This window comes from Danaus plexippus (genome assembly GCF_018135715.1).
Source record: "Danaus plexippus chromosome 29 unlocalized genomic scaffold, MEX_DaPlex mxdp_36, whole genome shotgun sequence".
NCBI lineage: Eukaryota > Metazoa > Arthropoda > Insecta > Lepidoptera > Nymphalidae > Danaus > Danaus plexippus.
In genome coordinates this window covers 679,828-695,345 of record NW_026869857.1, presented here as the reverse complement: position 1 = coordinate 695,345, position 15,518 = coordinate 679,828, and the positions used below count along the sequence as shown (strand labels likewise).

Here is a 15,518-nt window from a genome sequence, read left to right as displayed (position 1 = left end):
CTTTAGATAGTTCATATATATTAAGGTTTCTAAACTAGTTTTGTCCCTACCCACATTGAGAACACATCATTGTTCCACCCGCTGTAAACCCACTATAACTTATCCTAGTTAAATGTAATTACAAATCACCCAGGCGTCTATATGACGCCCCAAATTTTTCTCAGTCCCTTATCACCGTTTAGGACTTGGGGGGACGTTATCGCCCCCTTTGGGGAGGCTGCTATAGTTTAAGGTCTCTTTGGAAGGAAGGCAGATTCGGTGGACCTTATCATATATATATGACCTGTGAGGAGTCTGCCAGACCGAGGAAGAAACGAAAGTTATAACCAGATACTTCGATGTTTATCTTAAAGACATCTTAAATATTTCCCGATAAGAAATTTCTCAAGCAATTTCTCCTGATTATGAAATTTAAAGGACTATGTGAAACGAAATTTTATTTTGTAAGTTATTTTGGCTCTTTTTTTATTTTATTTTTTTATTTATTAAAAATAGTTGAATTATTAGTTAGAGATAGTTTCAATTAAATCTATAACGAATTGAACCAAGATCCTCTCAAATATTACGTGAATAATTTAAATTTATATGAAAACATTATTATAGTCATTCAAGTGAGGGTAGGTGGCGTTTATTGCTGTCCGTGTCTGTACCCTGCATATCTCCCTCCCCGGAGTATCTTCTATGGCGATGGACTGCAGACTCTCGGAACAGGGGGCCAGCTTACTGCAGTCCAAACGAGAGAGCACGCGCCGGGTCCTGACACACCACGAGTAGACAAAGGTATCTGATGATGGAGAGGATTTCACAGAGGAGATACATGATTTTGACTGAGTCATTTTCGATGGAACTTAACAGTAATGTAGATATATCAGATATATAATAAATTAAATAAATTCAAATACGGTCACCGAAACGAGATACAGTATGTAAACAACTACTGTGTTAGGTGATATTCTACTGACCAGTCTTGCAAGCTGACAGGACCACGGTTCCAGCGGCTGCGAGTAGTGTGAGGGGTCCGGGGGGTGGAACCTCCACACTGTCCGCTGACGACACACCCTCGGAGCACAGGGAGTACGTGTAGAGACGGTCACCGCCCGCCCACAGCTCCGTACTGGTGTGGACAAGTACAAAAACCCTTAATAAACCTATTGTCGCGCCGACTTGAGCGCTTTAGAAAGTTGTAGAATATTATCGACATTTAGCGGCGGCGCCATCTGTTGGCGAGGCGGCGAACTATTAGCTTTACCTTTACTAGAATTGCTCTTGTCAATGTTTGTAAGCAAGAAATGATATCGAGAACGTTTCAGAATGTTCCAGTGACCGGGTCGTCGTGTGTGCCGGGAGGCTAGGTCGGCGTCTAGTCTCACGAGGAACTACAAACGGGAGATAATGACAGCAATTGTAATGAAGTGACTATTCGCGTTTTTTATCACCGTGTTAATATCCGCTAAACAAACATTAGCTCGTAACACTGTTGTAATGTAACCAGGACCCGAACCTTCGACTGCTGACGTGTCGTGCCAGTGTCGCTGCGACTGAACTGTCGCGCCTCAACTTGACTTACATCAATTCTTTAATGACACCAATTTGAATTTCTATTTAAATTGGGCAAAAAAAAATCCATAGAGACGAAACCTCTCATCACTCCATGGATCCCGTGCGGGTAGCGGGTCCGTCGTTGCAGGGAGAGGAGCTTCAACAGTGCCTGGGACTTGCGACCGAGGTGTAGGTTTAAGAACCCTTAATAATTTTGAAATTAATAACCAGTAAAGTAACTGAAAAGTTACCCGAGCGGCGTCGGAACCAACGCCAGGCAGCATAACTCGGTCGCCGTTCCCAGCTCCGTCAGCACAAAACTGGTCTCCGGGACAGGTCGCTCCGAGGACACCAAGAACAACCTGCGAGACGAAGGGATCGCATCTTGAGATATATATATATTAGGGCAGAGTCGACCATGATCGGCTGAAACTGCGAAATGTCACTAATATTTTCGTAAGTATTTACGAGATTATTTAGTTTAGTCTGTGTTTATGAAACCTCGGGAGTATGTAGTTTTGAAAAAATTCAAATATTAAATGAAAACTAGTAAATATCTTAGATCACTGAAACTGCTAGTATCATAAGCAACACCTGGAACACCTGGAACGATCATCGTGGTGAGGAACCAGTTCTATCATCAGGAATGTAAACTGATGTGAGGTTTTAATCTATAGCTTGAGGTTGGCGATGGTATTGACGAAGTACTGGAAATTTACATAGCTGGAAAATTGGTACATCACTCTGGAAACCTTCTTCTGGAAGTGCTGGATTAATTTTAAAGGTTTTTAACGACTGCCTTCCACACACAGGATAGGGCTAAATGTATACATTTGTCTCAGCCGAGAATTAAATAGAAAGAATGAGGATGATGTGTAGAAAATTATAATAAAAAAAAATAGAAGAATAAGACGTTTTCTTGGCTTGAAATATGCACCAGATATATGCTTACTGGTGCGATGCTCTACATCTTCGTTACCTGCCGCAAGCCAGTGCGAGCGCCATCCTCGGCAGCGGTTGCAGGTGGACCAGCGCCGCCACGGCCCCGGGCGCTCCGCCGACGGCCTCGGTGACGCGGGCGCTCCACAGCAGCTCGCAGGTGGACGCGCTATACACGAACACCCGCCCAGTGGAGTCGCCCGCCCAAACGCGCCGCCCTGCCCGGGACAGGGCCGTCACCAGCACTGGCGACGACTCGTCTGTGGATAGATACGTTTACCAGCTAGGAAATCATTTAAGTTCGATTTTCCCGCGCATTGAATTCCTTCGTTATCTGTGGACGGCAAATCTGGACTACTCCGGGATTGGGCGAGGAAAGTTTAGGAGAACAAGTCTCAATAATTGTTGGTACAATAATATAAAAATATTAATGCAATAGCTCTTAACGTTGTTTCGCTTTTTTCTTATAGTAATTATTACCTAACAGCAGTGATTTGTCCGTCACAGCAGTCTGTGGAATGTTTTAGTTAAAATAAGTTACTCTATTTTTTAGAGCAATTACTTATGCACATTCTCGTTATCAGCAACAATGTTGTAGTGAAACTGTAGTTTCAAGCTTCTCCCACTCGCCACGAGATGGCGCTGCCGCTGAACGTCCGTAACATCCTTGGGCCAAATCCATGAGCACAATGATATTCGGCTGTGTGAGTTCAAAGCCAACTAACCGGGTGGCACTCTTAGGGTGTGGTGTTTCTTGAATCTGTCTTGACTGATCATAAGGCTGTGGAGTCGCTCGGGCTCCGCCCCGCCATACCACAGCTCGCAGCCGTCCCCGTCCTCGAGTCGGAGGGGCGAGGCGGTAGCGGGGCGGGAGGCCCGAGCCGCGGCGGCGTCCCGGAGGGAGGCGCACTCGGGAGCCGCGCACAGGGCCACCAGGGCGGCGGCTGAGGGGCGAAGCTCCGGGGCTCCGCTCCAGCAGCGACGCATCATGTCCAGCATACTGACGGGGTACTGCAACTCCTGGGGACGGAGGAGGTCTGCGGTAGAACTAGTCGGAAATTACAAACACTTGGACCGCAGAAATGAAGATTTAACTCAGAATACTAAATAAATAGTCAGCCACAGGAATATTGTGTTCGAAAAGCTATTTGTGTCTCCAGAAAAATATTCGAGATAGTATTAAATAGTATTATATATATATATATATATATATATTGTGTTGTGACATATTTTTTTACGGATACCATTATTGAGATACATTTGAGATACTATTAAGACTGTTGAGATAGCAATCTATCTATCATTCAGATATACCGAATCTGTGACTATCCTGGAGTGTCCCTTATATAGCCTACTGTACCCCGAGCTGTGGGATACTGACCCGCGGCGTGAGCGGCGGCCTGGCCCCCTCTAACACGGCCTCCTTCACCGCCTCGTGACCCTCGAACGGTTGCCGGAGTGTGAAGATCTCGTACAACAGCATCCCGTATGAGAAACAGTCCACCTGGAAGATAAAAGCATTATATATATATAGATATATATAGTCCTTAGTACGTGTTGCCATTATCAATATGTACGGTACCTTCTCCGTGTACTCTTCCTCTCCGTTGTACCTCATGATCTCGGGCGCCATGAACCCCTCGGTGCCGCCGAATCCCTTGGTCCCCGAAGGTGGCGCCAGGCGTGATATACCTTCATAGTACAAACAGACACATATATGTAAAAAATTTGTATAAAACGCGTGTGTATGTTTGTTACTGGTTAACCGAAAACTACTGAACTGATTTTAATGCAACTCTGATAAAACATAGAATAATGTATAGGATGTAAAACATTCCTTAGTTCGAGTTACCTCACATCATAACATGTGTTCTCGCCCTTAGAACGAGTTTTTATAGTCAAACTACACGGAGCGAGACGAGTTTGTCGTGACGGGTTTACAGATAACGAACTCAAAACGTCACGTGACTAGTGTGACCTGTCAGCCTCGTGGTCAAGTCACGTGACACACTGGACATATTCGCTTAAGTATGAATACAAATTTAAAATTCACTCAGACAAGGCTTTCTATCGTATAATGGTTAAGTGAGGCGTCTTCGTTAACCTGAACCTTAACTCCAAGCGATAAGGTGTGTATTACTAGCTACACATGTGCCTGTGTCGGACTACCCTCACCGTAATCTCCTAGCTTGACGTGTACATTGAGCGTGGCCTCCGCCTCGGCCGCGGGCGCCTCCTCGGGCGCCGGCAGCGACCACACCAACACGTTCTCAGACTGAACAGATACATTAAAACATCATCAGCCTATCGGAGCCCACTGCTGAAAGGCCTCTTCTCACATGGAGAAGGTGAGAGCATTAATCACCACGCTCGTTCGAGACGGATTGGCGATTTCAATCTTATGAATTGAATAAAGCCCAGGTTTCCTCACGATGTTTCCCTTCACCGTGCGTCAGTGGTGTCTGAATACTCTTAGAAAGTACATATGACTCGGAAAAGATCACATTGGTATTTGCCAGGTTTCGAACCCGCGCCCTCACGTGTGAGAGACGGGCCTTTAACCTCCAGGCCACCACGACTTACATAAGAACGTTAAACAGATGAGTGGGAAAGTGGAAAAATCTTAAGTTTCCTCAATGTCCAGCGAGTTCCTGATGATGATCCTATATAGAACCCACCTTAAGGTCCCGGTAGAGCACCCTGTGCGCGTGAAGGTACTCCAAGGCCCGCGCCACCTGCAGCGCTAGGGTCCGAGCGACCCGCGGCCCGACCCGGGCCCCGCACCCGCGGTACCGACGCAGAGCGCTCTCCAGTGACCCCTGCAGTTATAAAGACCCAATGATTCATTTTAAGAAATCCGGATATCCGCTATCCTTTGAGCTGATCTTTGGATGTTCCTGCTGTCAACCCTCCCCGCTTCACCGTTAGTGGCCGTGGTCCGTCGCTCCGCTCGCAGTATATATATCTAGATGACAGGATCAAGTAAATGGCATCCAATAAGCGAGACGGAGCGATGATTGATCAGGTAAGTATTTTTGGTAGATGTTCCGAGCCGGGTTTGGTCAGCGACTACGAACACGCTGTTCAAAGAAAACACGAATAGTCACTTTATTATAGTCGCGGGTAATATCGCTTGTGCCGCGTCACCGAGGACTGACCAACACCGACCCAGCGGCCCGTGCACGACGACATGTATAGTTTAAAGCTTCTCCCGCTCGCCACAAGATGGCGCTTTTGGTAAATGTCGATAACATTCCACAATATTCACTAAATCGCTCTTTAAGCCTGACTGATTGACTAAAATTATCGGTTCCTTTCTCTGACCACGGCCATTCGGTCACAGATATTCCTAATCCCAAACATTTTTGGTGCGACGCTAGGATTTTTGATAACAGTGGCGCATCACCTGCGGGGCCACGGCCAGCAGCAGCGCCAGCGGAGCGGCACACACGGCCAGCAGCGGCAGCACGTGCGAGTGCCGCAGACGACACAGGATGCCCAGCTCCTGGCGGAGGCCGCAGTACGCGCGGCACGCGCCGCCGCACGGGTCGCGCTCCCAGCGAGACACGGCCGCCTGGGAGAGGGGGGAGAGGGGGGAAACTATATTACTAACTATGGAGGAAGTGTTATGATTTAGTATGAAGTCGCGCAAAACAGACGATAGATGTGACTGACGGTAGGTCGATATATGTATATTATAACATAGCAGACAAAGTCGAAGTGAAAAATTATCATCCTTACAAGACTACTTCGCTAGGTTTTCTGAATGTCATCTCAAATCTTTAAGGAAAAAAAACCTAACCGTAAAAAGCCTTTAGAAATGTCTTCGTGTATTAGAATGAACCGTCCACCTTGTAGGCCTGCAGCGCCTGCACATCAGTATGCGCAGGGGGCGCCACGGGTTGTAGGGCCTTCACGGCGACGGGTATGACTGCGCCCCTCCGCCGCCACACGCCCGTCAACACGGTCCCGAAAGCCCCGCGGCCCGCCACCGCGCTCCGGGACACCTCCTCCCAACGAGCACGCTTCTCCTCCTCCACGTCCAATAAAAGCTGAAAGAGTGACGCAGTGATATGATCAGTCTTCCATAACACGAGGATATCGGCATGAAAGTATTTTCTGATAAATATATGAAGTGATCATCACAACGTTGTTCCTCAACAACACACGGCGTCTTCCGTCACGTGCGGAAGCGGCCTGACGCTACACTCACCGTGTCCGGGGCGACGTCGACCAGTTGGACCTCCGGATGCCGAGGGCAGACGAGCGGGGAGGAGGTGCAGGCGGCCAGCACACACTCCTCCAGGGTCCAGCAGGTGGCGGACACGCGGCCGGCACTCACACCCTCCGTTGAACCCACGCGAGAGGAGGCTGGCCAGGAATGGACATGTTACGATACCATACACAATATTCATGTCTTCCATCAGATTATGAAATAATTCTTTTAAAACAACCCAACAGATGACAGCTCCGAGCAGACCGGAACAGCAAACGGAACTATTATCCAGAGACAGGTCCAAATCCTGCTCGCATAAGGAAATTCTTGAACCTTAACTATCTAATTTCAATTTAGATATTTGTTCATGTAAAAAACAATTGAACTGACCGTCAGACAAAAGTGAAGATATTCATAAGAGAAGGTGGTCCTGCCGTCTCCTGGTGGATCCTACCACAAAACATCAGGACTAGAGGATTTTAAGACCTAAATGGACCTATAATGACGTATGGTCGCAAATACTCGTATTATATATATACTGACTGTTGGAGTCCGCGCCCACCCCGCTGTCCCCGTCAGACGCTCGAGACTCCTGCGAGCCGCGCACCCGGCGCTCCGCCCCCAGCTCCAGGCGACCCAAAACCTGGGGCACAAATTGATACGATACACAGACGAAGATGTACAGAAGATGATGAGGAACAGTCTTCAACAGGCAGTTGAGACATCTTTAAGGGATTTGAATATTAGATATACGAGGGTTTAGAGGAAATCTTAGCAAACAAACAAACATGCAATTAAGGTCCTATAATGACTTTTTGTCTGGCTAAATAAATAAAAATGTTTTATATATAGAGACGAAGTATCAAACGCTTTGTGTAATGTCCTGTCGCTCATGAAACTGACTTGTGCCATATGTCTGTCGTTATCGTGGTCATAATGGTGGGCGTTGTGGGCGTGGTCGTGGTCAGCGGCGTCCCGAAGACAGGCCGGGCAGGGCGCCACGCGGGTTATGAGACATCTTCCCTCCGACGTATGAACGAAACGTGTGCCTGGACGGTATAATAAGGACTTAGTAGTTTTACCACAATTAAGTTCGCCGATTTTGATAATATTTATGGTTTCAAGATAGATATAACCTCGGAAGATTGTAGACGATTTTTGGGGCTATGATTAACATTCACGCAAAATAATCCATGGACAAAAGACATATATCTTATGAAAGTCTCACCCAGCGATGGATACCAATCTTCGAGCAGAAGATCCACGTGGTCTGAGATGAGCGCCAGCAGCTTCGTCAACACCTCCGGGTTAGGCTCCAGACTCAGGCTCTGATGGACAAAAAAATATAAAACTAACATAACCCACAGCTATGACAAATATCTTCAATATCGTCTGCTGATCACGGTTGCTGTAAAGGGACTGAACCGCCCGGGCCATGTGGTTATAGAAAAAAAAAAATACGCAGAGTCAGAAAAGCTTAGACTCATTTAATCTTAGAAACCTTTATATCAAAAATAGAACGTGTATTCCTATATGATCTCCTGACACATTGACGGTCCACCAGGTGGTGGGTCTGATCATAAACAGCTGGAGGCTGGAGGTGGTCCAGGTCAATTAACACCACATGTATATATAATGGGCTAAGGATTACACTAACTCATTAGACTTTATAACAGCTACACAGGGTATACAGGGTGTTACATTTTATTGACTGAACTTACTTCATTAAGACTCGCTAATGTGAAGTAAGGAACTATAATAATTAAATCCGCTGTGTACTTCTGACACTGAACCGATTTTGATAGAACTTTGCACGTTTTGTTTTTTTGACCGCATGACATATGTCTGACGGACTCAATTACTTTTAGTTCTATAAGATTGTCACAGATTATATAAAGTAGCCAAGTGACTGAACAAACAACCGGTAGGTGGCGCTGTTAAAAAAAACATATAACTTAGATGTTGCAACTATAGAGAAAATGTATCTGCTTATAGGGACATACAAACACACAATGCTAGCTATCAAGAACGCGGTGTGATTTTACTTGAGAACGTCTGTCATTAATGCACAGAGCATATCACAACATTGTACTCGATGATCTTTAGTTACAAAGTTATTCAGCAGGGGGCGCTACGATAGATATTTTTACTCGCCAAATAAAACGCTAAGCAAATAACAAACACAAATAAAACATGTAAACAAAATGGCGAACGAGCGCAGCCAAGCGACTCGTCTGTCCGCTCTACACAAACTCCTTGTATAGATCTACTTAGTGATTTTAAATAAGGTTTAGTCCTGATATTATTTTATTGATAGCCTTTATTCAGAGCACTCAGCGCAGGGGATCTTAAGACTCATGTGAAGGACTGACTTTAAAACCTTTAACTTTATATAAATAACTTTAGACTAATATCTGTTGCTTGGTTATCTTTCCGAGACCTTTTTGCCAGTCGGCAAACACCTCCTCCGACCTCCTCCGACGTTTTCCCACTCCTCTATTTGGCCTCCAAGGTCTAATTATTTTGTTGAGGTCTAAGTAAGGACAGCACCGACCTGATAGCCGGCCACGGGCATGCCCGAGTCCCTCTTGACGACACACACTTGGGCCGGCAGCAGGATCTCCACACACGCCGAGGACTGCACGTCCAGCTCGCACCACACGCCCTCCTGACGGACTCGGAACCTGACACGCGATACCAGCTCACATATACAAACTGACACATTTTTTTTTTTAGTTTCGACTTGTATTTAGCTGTTAGCCTTATTGGCTTTAACAGGCCGGATGGGACCTACCCGTTAAATTCGGGCCCGACAGGGGATACGCCCGACCCAAGGGTGCTTCTAAGAGGCCGGACCTCGACTTAGGACGTCGTAGAAGGATGGCATCGGGTGATGAGTTCAGTAGTATTTCACTTATAATATATTTAACTTATAGAAACTAAATCAAGGATATAAAATGCGCCAATAGCTTTAATCTGTACAGAGCTTACAAGCAAGAGATAGACAGGAGATAGAGAGACAGAGAAGTAGAATCAGTCCTAACTCGCTTACCAATCATCACATATAAACAGCGGCAAACTCATTTTTGGACATCGTCCTAAGCCGAAGTCCGGCCTCTTAGAGGCACCCTTGGGTCGGGCGTCTCCCAGTCGAGCCCGAATTTAACGGGTAGGTCCCATCCGGCCTGTTAAAGCCAATAGGGCTAACAGCTGAACAAAAGTCGACAAATTTTTGGACCCATGTTGAAGAAGAATAGTCTGTCTATTTAATTCATCTTTGCTATCATAATTTAGTCGTGGTGGCCTGGAGGTGAAAGTCCCGCCTCTCATACGTGAGGGCGCGGGGTCGAAACCTGGCAAGTACCAAAGTGATCTTTTCCGAATCATATGTACTTTCTAAGAGTATTCAGACACCACTGGCTTGTTGTTTTAAGAACTGACTCCTTGTTATCTAAGAATATGTTTTTAGTTACAGGGTCTCTTCCCATCTAAACAGAATACAGAATAAGTTAAATCCTTCTCCTGGCCCCAGCGACCCTACCCTCACCTGATACAGTGATACAGTTCGTCAGGCTCGTCCTCGTCCCCCACGACTCCCAGCAGAGGGTCGTATCTCGGCTGCAGCTCTCTCAGCCCCAGCAGTACCAGGTCCCCGCACACCAGCTTCAGACCAGTCTTCCAGAGCTTCCAGCCCCAATTCAGCTCCAACGCCTTGGATACCGTCTCGTCCAACTCCAACTGGATTGTGGATACATAAGGAGAAAAATATAATCCTGGGTATGATTAATGTTATTTGTGTTATGAATTATTTTTGATCCAGGCTGAACCAGATCTATAAGTATTTAGAAATTTTCTTATCAATAGTGACGTAGTTTGCGACACTGTGGTTGTTGTGATTCTATCAAAATCATAGTCAATGTGTTCCACTACCGCCCTCTGGTTTAGTCATGTTAACTATTGTCATTATGCTGTTAGGTCTATGTATGTATGTGTGCACCTCGGGCGGCGCTGAGTACAGTCTCGGCGCGTGCTGCGGCAGCGCCGGGTCGGCCAGCACTCGCGCGCACAGACGAGCCCAGAACCCGCGCGGCACGTACGACAGCAGCAGCAGGCGGCGGAGCGCGCGACCCCCCGACCGACAGGTCACGGACACCGGACTGTCGTCTACAGGACATATGTACATACTGACAGACTCACACATACACATTTTTATATATATATATTTAGGAAAGATACTTTTAATTTGAACCGAACCTTAAAATTCCCGAACGCACCCGAAGTGACGTCACAGCGATGACAGTTAGTTTTGTCACTTTTACGCGGGAAAGTATTTTGTCGACGCGACTTTTTTGTTTGTAAATAGAATTTAAGTTATTTAAGGTGTCTTGATTTAAGATAATAATTGGTTGAAACTGTTAAAGACAAGTTTGTTCCGGTTAAGGTCTGGTTTGTTATGTAAAAGTACTGGCTTTATAAGACAATTATATTTATTTTGAAATGATATATTCTTTATTTACAAAGCTACATATGTGACACAAGTCAAAAGTTTCCTTAACATAACTCCTAATAAAAAATAATAGCAATCGACTCAATAACTACCATTGCTATTTTATTATAATTCCTGATTTAATTGTAGCAATAATTCATACTATTTAAAATTTATAACTCACGTATGAGGCCAGGTGAGTCGGAATGGTGGGGCTCGCTTAGTGCCGAGAGGTGAGCGGCGCGACGAGGGGTGCCGGGCCAGGCGCGGGATTTGAGGAACAACTGGGAATGTATATGAGAATATTTGACAAAACACACACACACACATATACACTCACATATATATATGTGAGTGTGTGTGTACGTAACGACATTTATGAGAGAGAATTGAGGACTTGTTGTGTGATGGTAAAAACGAGCATAAGTTAGTATTTTGACCTTGGTTGAATAATATCAAAACATCATATATTATATTATATTCCGGATATTAATCAAAAAAATACTGAATTTTCAATTTTTAAATCTGTAACATCATCAATAAGACCTTGTAACGCTTACGTACTAAGAGGACTTGTGCTAGATCTAATAGATCCTTTAGACACTCATATCTGTATGTGTGTGTATGTGTGTGTGTCACCTGCGGCTGCCGCGGCTCCGCAGCCGGAAGCAGCGGCGGCACGAGCAGCGACCTCGCGTCCCAGCACAGAGCCAGCTCGAACTTGTTGAGGAGAGACACGGCCAGCGAGCGGGCCTCCTCCCCCCCGCCCAGCACCGGCGACGACTTGAACACGTGCGCCAGGTCCTCCACCCTCATTATACCTGGAAGGAGACACCACTGATATATAATCTATTTCCTTCATTATATTCTATATGCTGCACTAAAGAGGAGTTCCAACCAGTTCGACGAACACGGAACCGCTTTAAGCATCCTGCGATTGTATTTGGCGGAGGAAGAGGATATAGGAAATGACTTCTATACCTCCGCGACCTAGCGACGCTTCCGTTTTAGGTCCTTACCATAAAAAAGAGACCATTGCTGCTCTGTGTTGAACAAGTCAGGAGACAAATATATATATAGGTTACATTAGATTCCATACAAAACAATACTTACTTCAAACTATACCTCAAGCATAATCTCATTATTATAAACATCTAACGCTCCCGTGCAATGTACGGACCAGGACCACAAAAACTAACCCACGTCTCGTAAATATCAATTTAAATAAGTTTCCGCTGTTCGTGAAGCTGCACGGTGCTATCGACCTTAAAATTCTCAGCATTCCAAAAAATGCAGAAATGTTTGCAGGACACTACCCCTGTTTTAACCGACTTAGCGAAGGAGTGGTAATGTTATGCTACGTTAACTAACCGTTGGTAGCGAAAGGGTTGATCTCCCTCACAGTGACGACGTGAGCCAGCACATCACACAGCCACTGAGGGTTCAAGAAGTACAGCTCCTTGAGGGTCGCGTCGTCGTAGTGGAGAAGAACACCTGGGGGTTGATAGGAGATACGAGAGATGGGTGGAGGTGGATGAGATAGAAGAGATGAGATTTATTTATATAACTGAATCTGTTATTTATGTAACGATTATTCAATATAAATTAATTTATATCACAAAGGTCAATCCTAATATAGATAAATAGACTCGACCAGTGGCTTCTCTTGTCTAAATTATTTCAGAGCCCTGGATATGCAAATTTAACATTTAATTCATACCGGTTCAGTAGATTTTGCACTGTTGTGTGACGACAGACATACATACACATTATCTCACACACATGCATTGAATGTCCTGTTTGTATGCTGGAAGTTCTGGAGCTGCAAGATCTTTGATTTGCCCCTAATATTTTCCAGGCGCATACTAACCGTTCTCATGCAGAAACATTGTGGCCTGGTGAAGCTCCGCAGCGTCGCGGAAGGTCCGCAGGTTCCTCTGCTGCATGTACTGGGTCACCTGGATTAAGTGGGAGGAACTGACAATATAGCATACTAACGCAGTCTCTTAATACTTTTTGTAATGATAATAAACATAAAAACAACCAAACGGATCTTTATTGAGATAAAATGGACTTAACATCTTTTTTTGATGATATGGCTATTCGCTTTATAAGGCAGTTAAAACAATTACATTGAAATAAAAAATATATTTTTTTCCTTTTTTTAGCTATAGTCCTATACAACCCTGCCCCCCTCCTATCCGAGAATCCCCCCTCCTCACCAGTCGCCTGTACTCGTCCCTCCTCAGCACAGGCTCCGCCCTCTCAGCCAGCGCGTGCACACATTCCTCCAGCGCCAAGTAGGTAGCTGGAACTCGCTGTTCCAGGAGAGGTTCCTTACTGCCTGAACGGTTACACACAATGTTTTTATATACGTAAGATAAAATTGACCTATCTCCTAGTGAAAGTCCCGTCAGAATGGGTTCAGCAGTTACGGCGATCAGACGGAACAAACATACAGACAAGTATTGTTAGCACAACAATCCAAGCTGGCTCATTGCTATACATCAAGTGGTAACTCACCTGGAGGCTTCACGCTGAATGCGACGGAGTATATGATATCAGCGAGGATTTTGATGTTATGTCGAGAACTGCACGACACCTGGAAATTTAAACAGCTGGTTCTAGAATTGACCTGGAATACCGTCTGGTCTGTATTCGACCGGATTGATTTACACCAAACAACTATCAGATAAATCATTATAATATGTACCTTAATACAAGTTTGTTACATTGTTACATACATACAAGTATGTTTTTCGAGTTTCCTCGTGTATTTTACAAGTTCACCCCTATTTTTCACTGCTGTTGGGGTCCGCCACTTGGATATAAGATAAAGTGTCGGACTACGTGTGTGTGTGTGTGATTGTACCTCTATAGAGTCCATGACCTTGGGCAGCCCCAGCTTATCGGCGTCTGGGGCCGCCATGATAGCCCCTCGTATGTGGCGCTGGAGGGTGGCCGGACTCTCGCTGTCGTAGGACGTGCTCTAGAGATATTGATTTACCCATATATATATATATATATATAAGTTGAATGAAACTAATATTTTCGGATTACTGGGCGTCATTTTATTTTTTATCCTGCTCGCTCCCGTCGTCTCGGTTACGTCCGCGGTTAATAGTATTCTCATTTCAATCAATACTCGCGCCAGCCTTGGATGGCTCTGCATTAAGTTCTAGAGACTCCTGCTGGGATTATCTTTATTGCTTAAGGTAGCGCGATCTTCACAAACATTTCTGACAAAATGAAACTAAGTTATTCGGGCACTGCGTATTTTTTATCATTGTATATCTACAAGGTCCGGGCGGTTCGGTCCCTTTACAGCTACCGTGACCAGCAGACGAGATGAAGGAGACTTTCAAACGCGTAGTGTTATCCGAAAAACATTAGTTCCATTTAGATTTTTGCCAAGTCCAAAAGAACGCTTTTATTAAGCCCAAAAAATGGACTAAAAAAGACTATTCACCAGGCCTAAAACAAAGATATTTTTTTCTTAAAACACTGTCCTTCTAACACCCTATAATGGTCCCAAAACTCGGCCCAATAGTGAGCCAAACTAAGACCAAGTCGAGTTTTCTTTGTTAATGTTAAAAACTACCAACTCACATTGGAGATTTGATCGTAGTGCGTCCCAACCATGATGACGGGCGAGCCGGGGGCGCGCGCTTGTATAGATCTAGATATGAACAAGAAAATAAGTGAATATATATATAAATCGGGTATGAGGTATGGATGACAATGTATTGTTAAGCGTGACGTCACAAAAGATCCAAAATGGCGGAAGATCCAAGATGGCGGGTTGGATATAATACATTAAATGAATGGTATCTGTTTAAAATAAGGTATATTTGCTACTTAAGGTGCGTCAGGTCTTATATAATCACGAAACTTAGTAATATTTTAATATTATTGTGTTTTAAAGAAATACTGAGTTAATGCTTGAACTAATATTCATATATATAGAATGGAATGATCATCCGGAACGGCTGCACCCGAACCTGCAACCTCTGGAAGATCTCGAAGACTGCTTCCAGGTGTACTAGGTTGCGATACTTTAATAAACCTGCAACATCACATGTCCGTGTTACCTCAGCCAGTGCAGGGCCCCCGCCAGGCCGGCGCGGCCGTCCGTCACCCTCCACAGAACCAGGTAGAGCGACCTCCGAGAGAGGAAATACTGGTGGGTGGCGTAGTACCTGGACGATAGTGCATCACGTTACTCATAAAATAGTTTGCAAAGACCGACGGATGGTTTGTTAGCCGGCTGCGGGTGCAGCGGATCAAGTCACGTGACACGCGCCATAGAGGGTGCTGATGGCTGGGTGTATGTGACTC

The 15,518-nt window shown here is 45.2% G+C and overlaps 1 protein-coding gene across 4 annotated transcripts in view; it reads right to left on the bottom strand.

Moving 5' to 3' along the window:
• LOC116776759 (leucine-rich repeat serine/threonine-protein kinase 1) overlaps positions 1-15,518 on the bottom strand; it is a 47,156-nt gene that overhangs the window by 1,999 nt on the left and 29,639 nt on the right. For 3 of the 4 annotated variants that reach the window (XM_061528950.1, XM_061528951.1, XM_061528952.1), the window contains 23 exons: positions 15,272-15,379; positions 14,790-14,859; positions 14,053-14,169; positions 13,704-13,782; positions 13,403-13,524; positions 13,051-13,138; positions 12,552-12,674; positions 11,820-12,001; positions 11,365-11,464; positions 10,692-10,858; positions 10,242-10,432; positions 9,249-9,378; positions 7,923-8,022; positions 7,598-7,743; positions 7,238-7,337; positions 6,692-6,849; positions 6,330-6,530; positions 5,885-6,052; positions 5,157-5,297; positions 4,654-4,753; positions 4,061-4,170; positions 3,860-3,982; positions 3,174-3,498 (listed from right to left, as the gene is read on the bottom strand). In XM_061528950.1, coding sequence (XP_061384934.1) covers positions 3,199-3,498; positions 3,860-3,982; positions 4,061-4,170; positions 4,654-4,753; positions 5,157-5,297; positions 5,885-6,052; positions 6,330-6,530; positions 6,692-6,849; positions 7,238-7,337; positions 7,598-7,743; positions 7,923-8,022; positions 9,249-9,378; positions 10,242-10,432; positions 10,692-10,858; positions 11,365-11,464; positions 11,820-12,001; positions 12,552-12,674; positions 13,051-13,138; positions 13,403-13,524; positions 13,704-13,782; positions 14,053-14,169; positions 14,790-14,859; positions 15,272-15,379 — 3,124 coding nt within the window. In that variant the 3' untranslated portion in view covers positions 3,174-3,198. Of the gene's footprint in view, positions 1-650; positions 785-962; positions 1,115-1,790; positions 1,902-2,518; positions 2,739-3,173; positions 3,499-3,859; positions 3,983-4,060; positions 4,171-4,653; positions 4,754-5,156; positions 5,298-5,884; positions 6,053-6,329; positions 6,531-6,691; positions 6,850-7,237; positions 7,338-7,597; positions 7,744-7,922; positions 8,023-9,248; positions 9,379-10,241; positions 10,433-10,691; positions 10,859-11,364; positions 11,465-11,819; positions 12,002-12,551; positions 12,675-13,050; positions 13,139-13,402; positions 13,525-13,703; positions 13,783-14,052; positions 14,170-14,789; positions 14,860-15,271; positions 15,380-15,518 lie in introns of those variants that run through there. The other variant, XM_061528953.1, reaches the window with a different exon arrangement.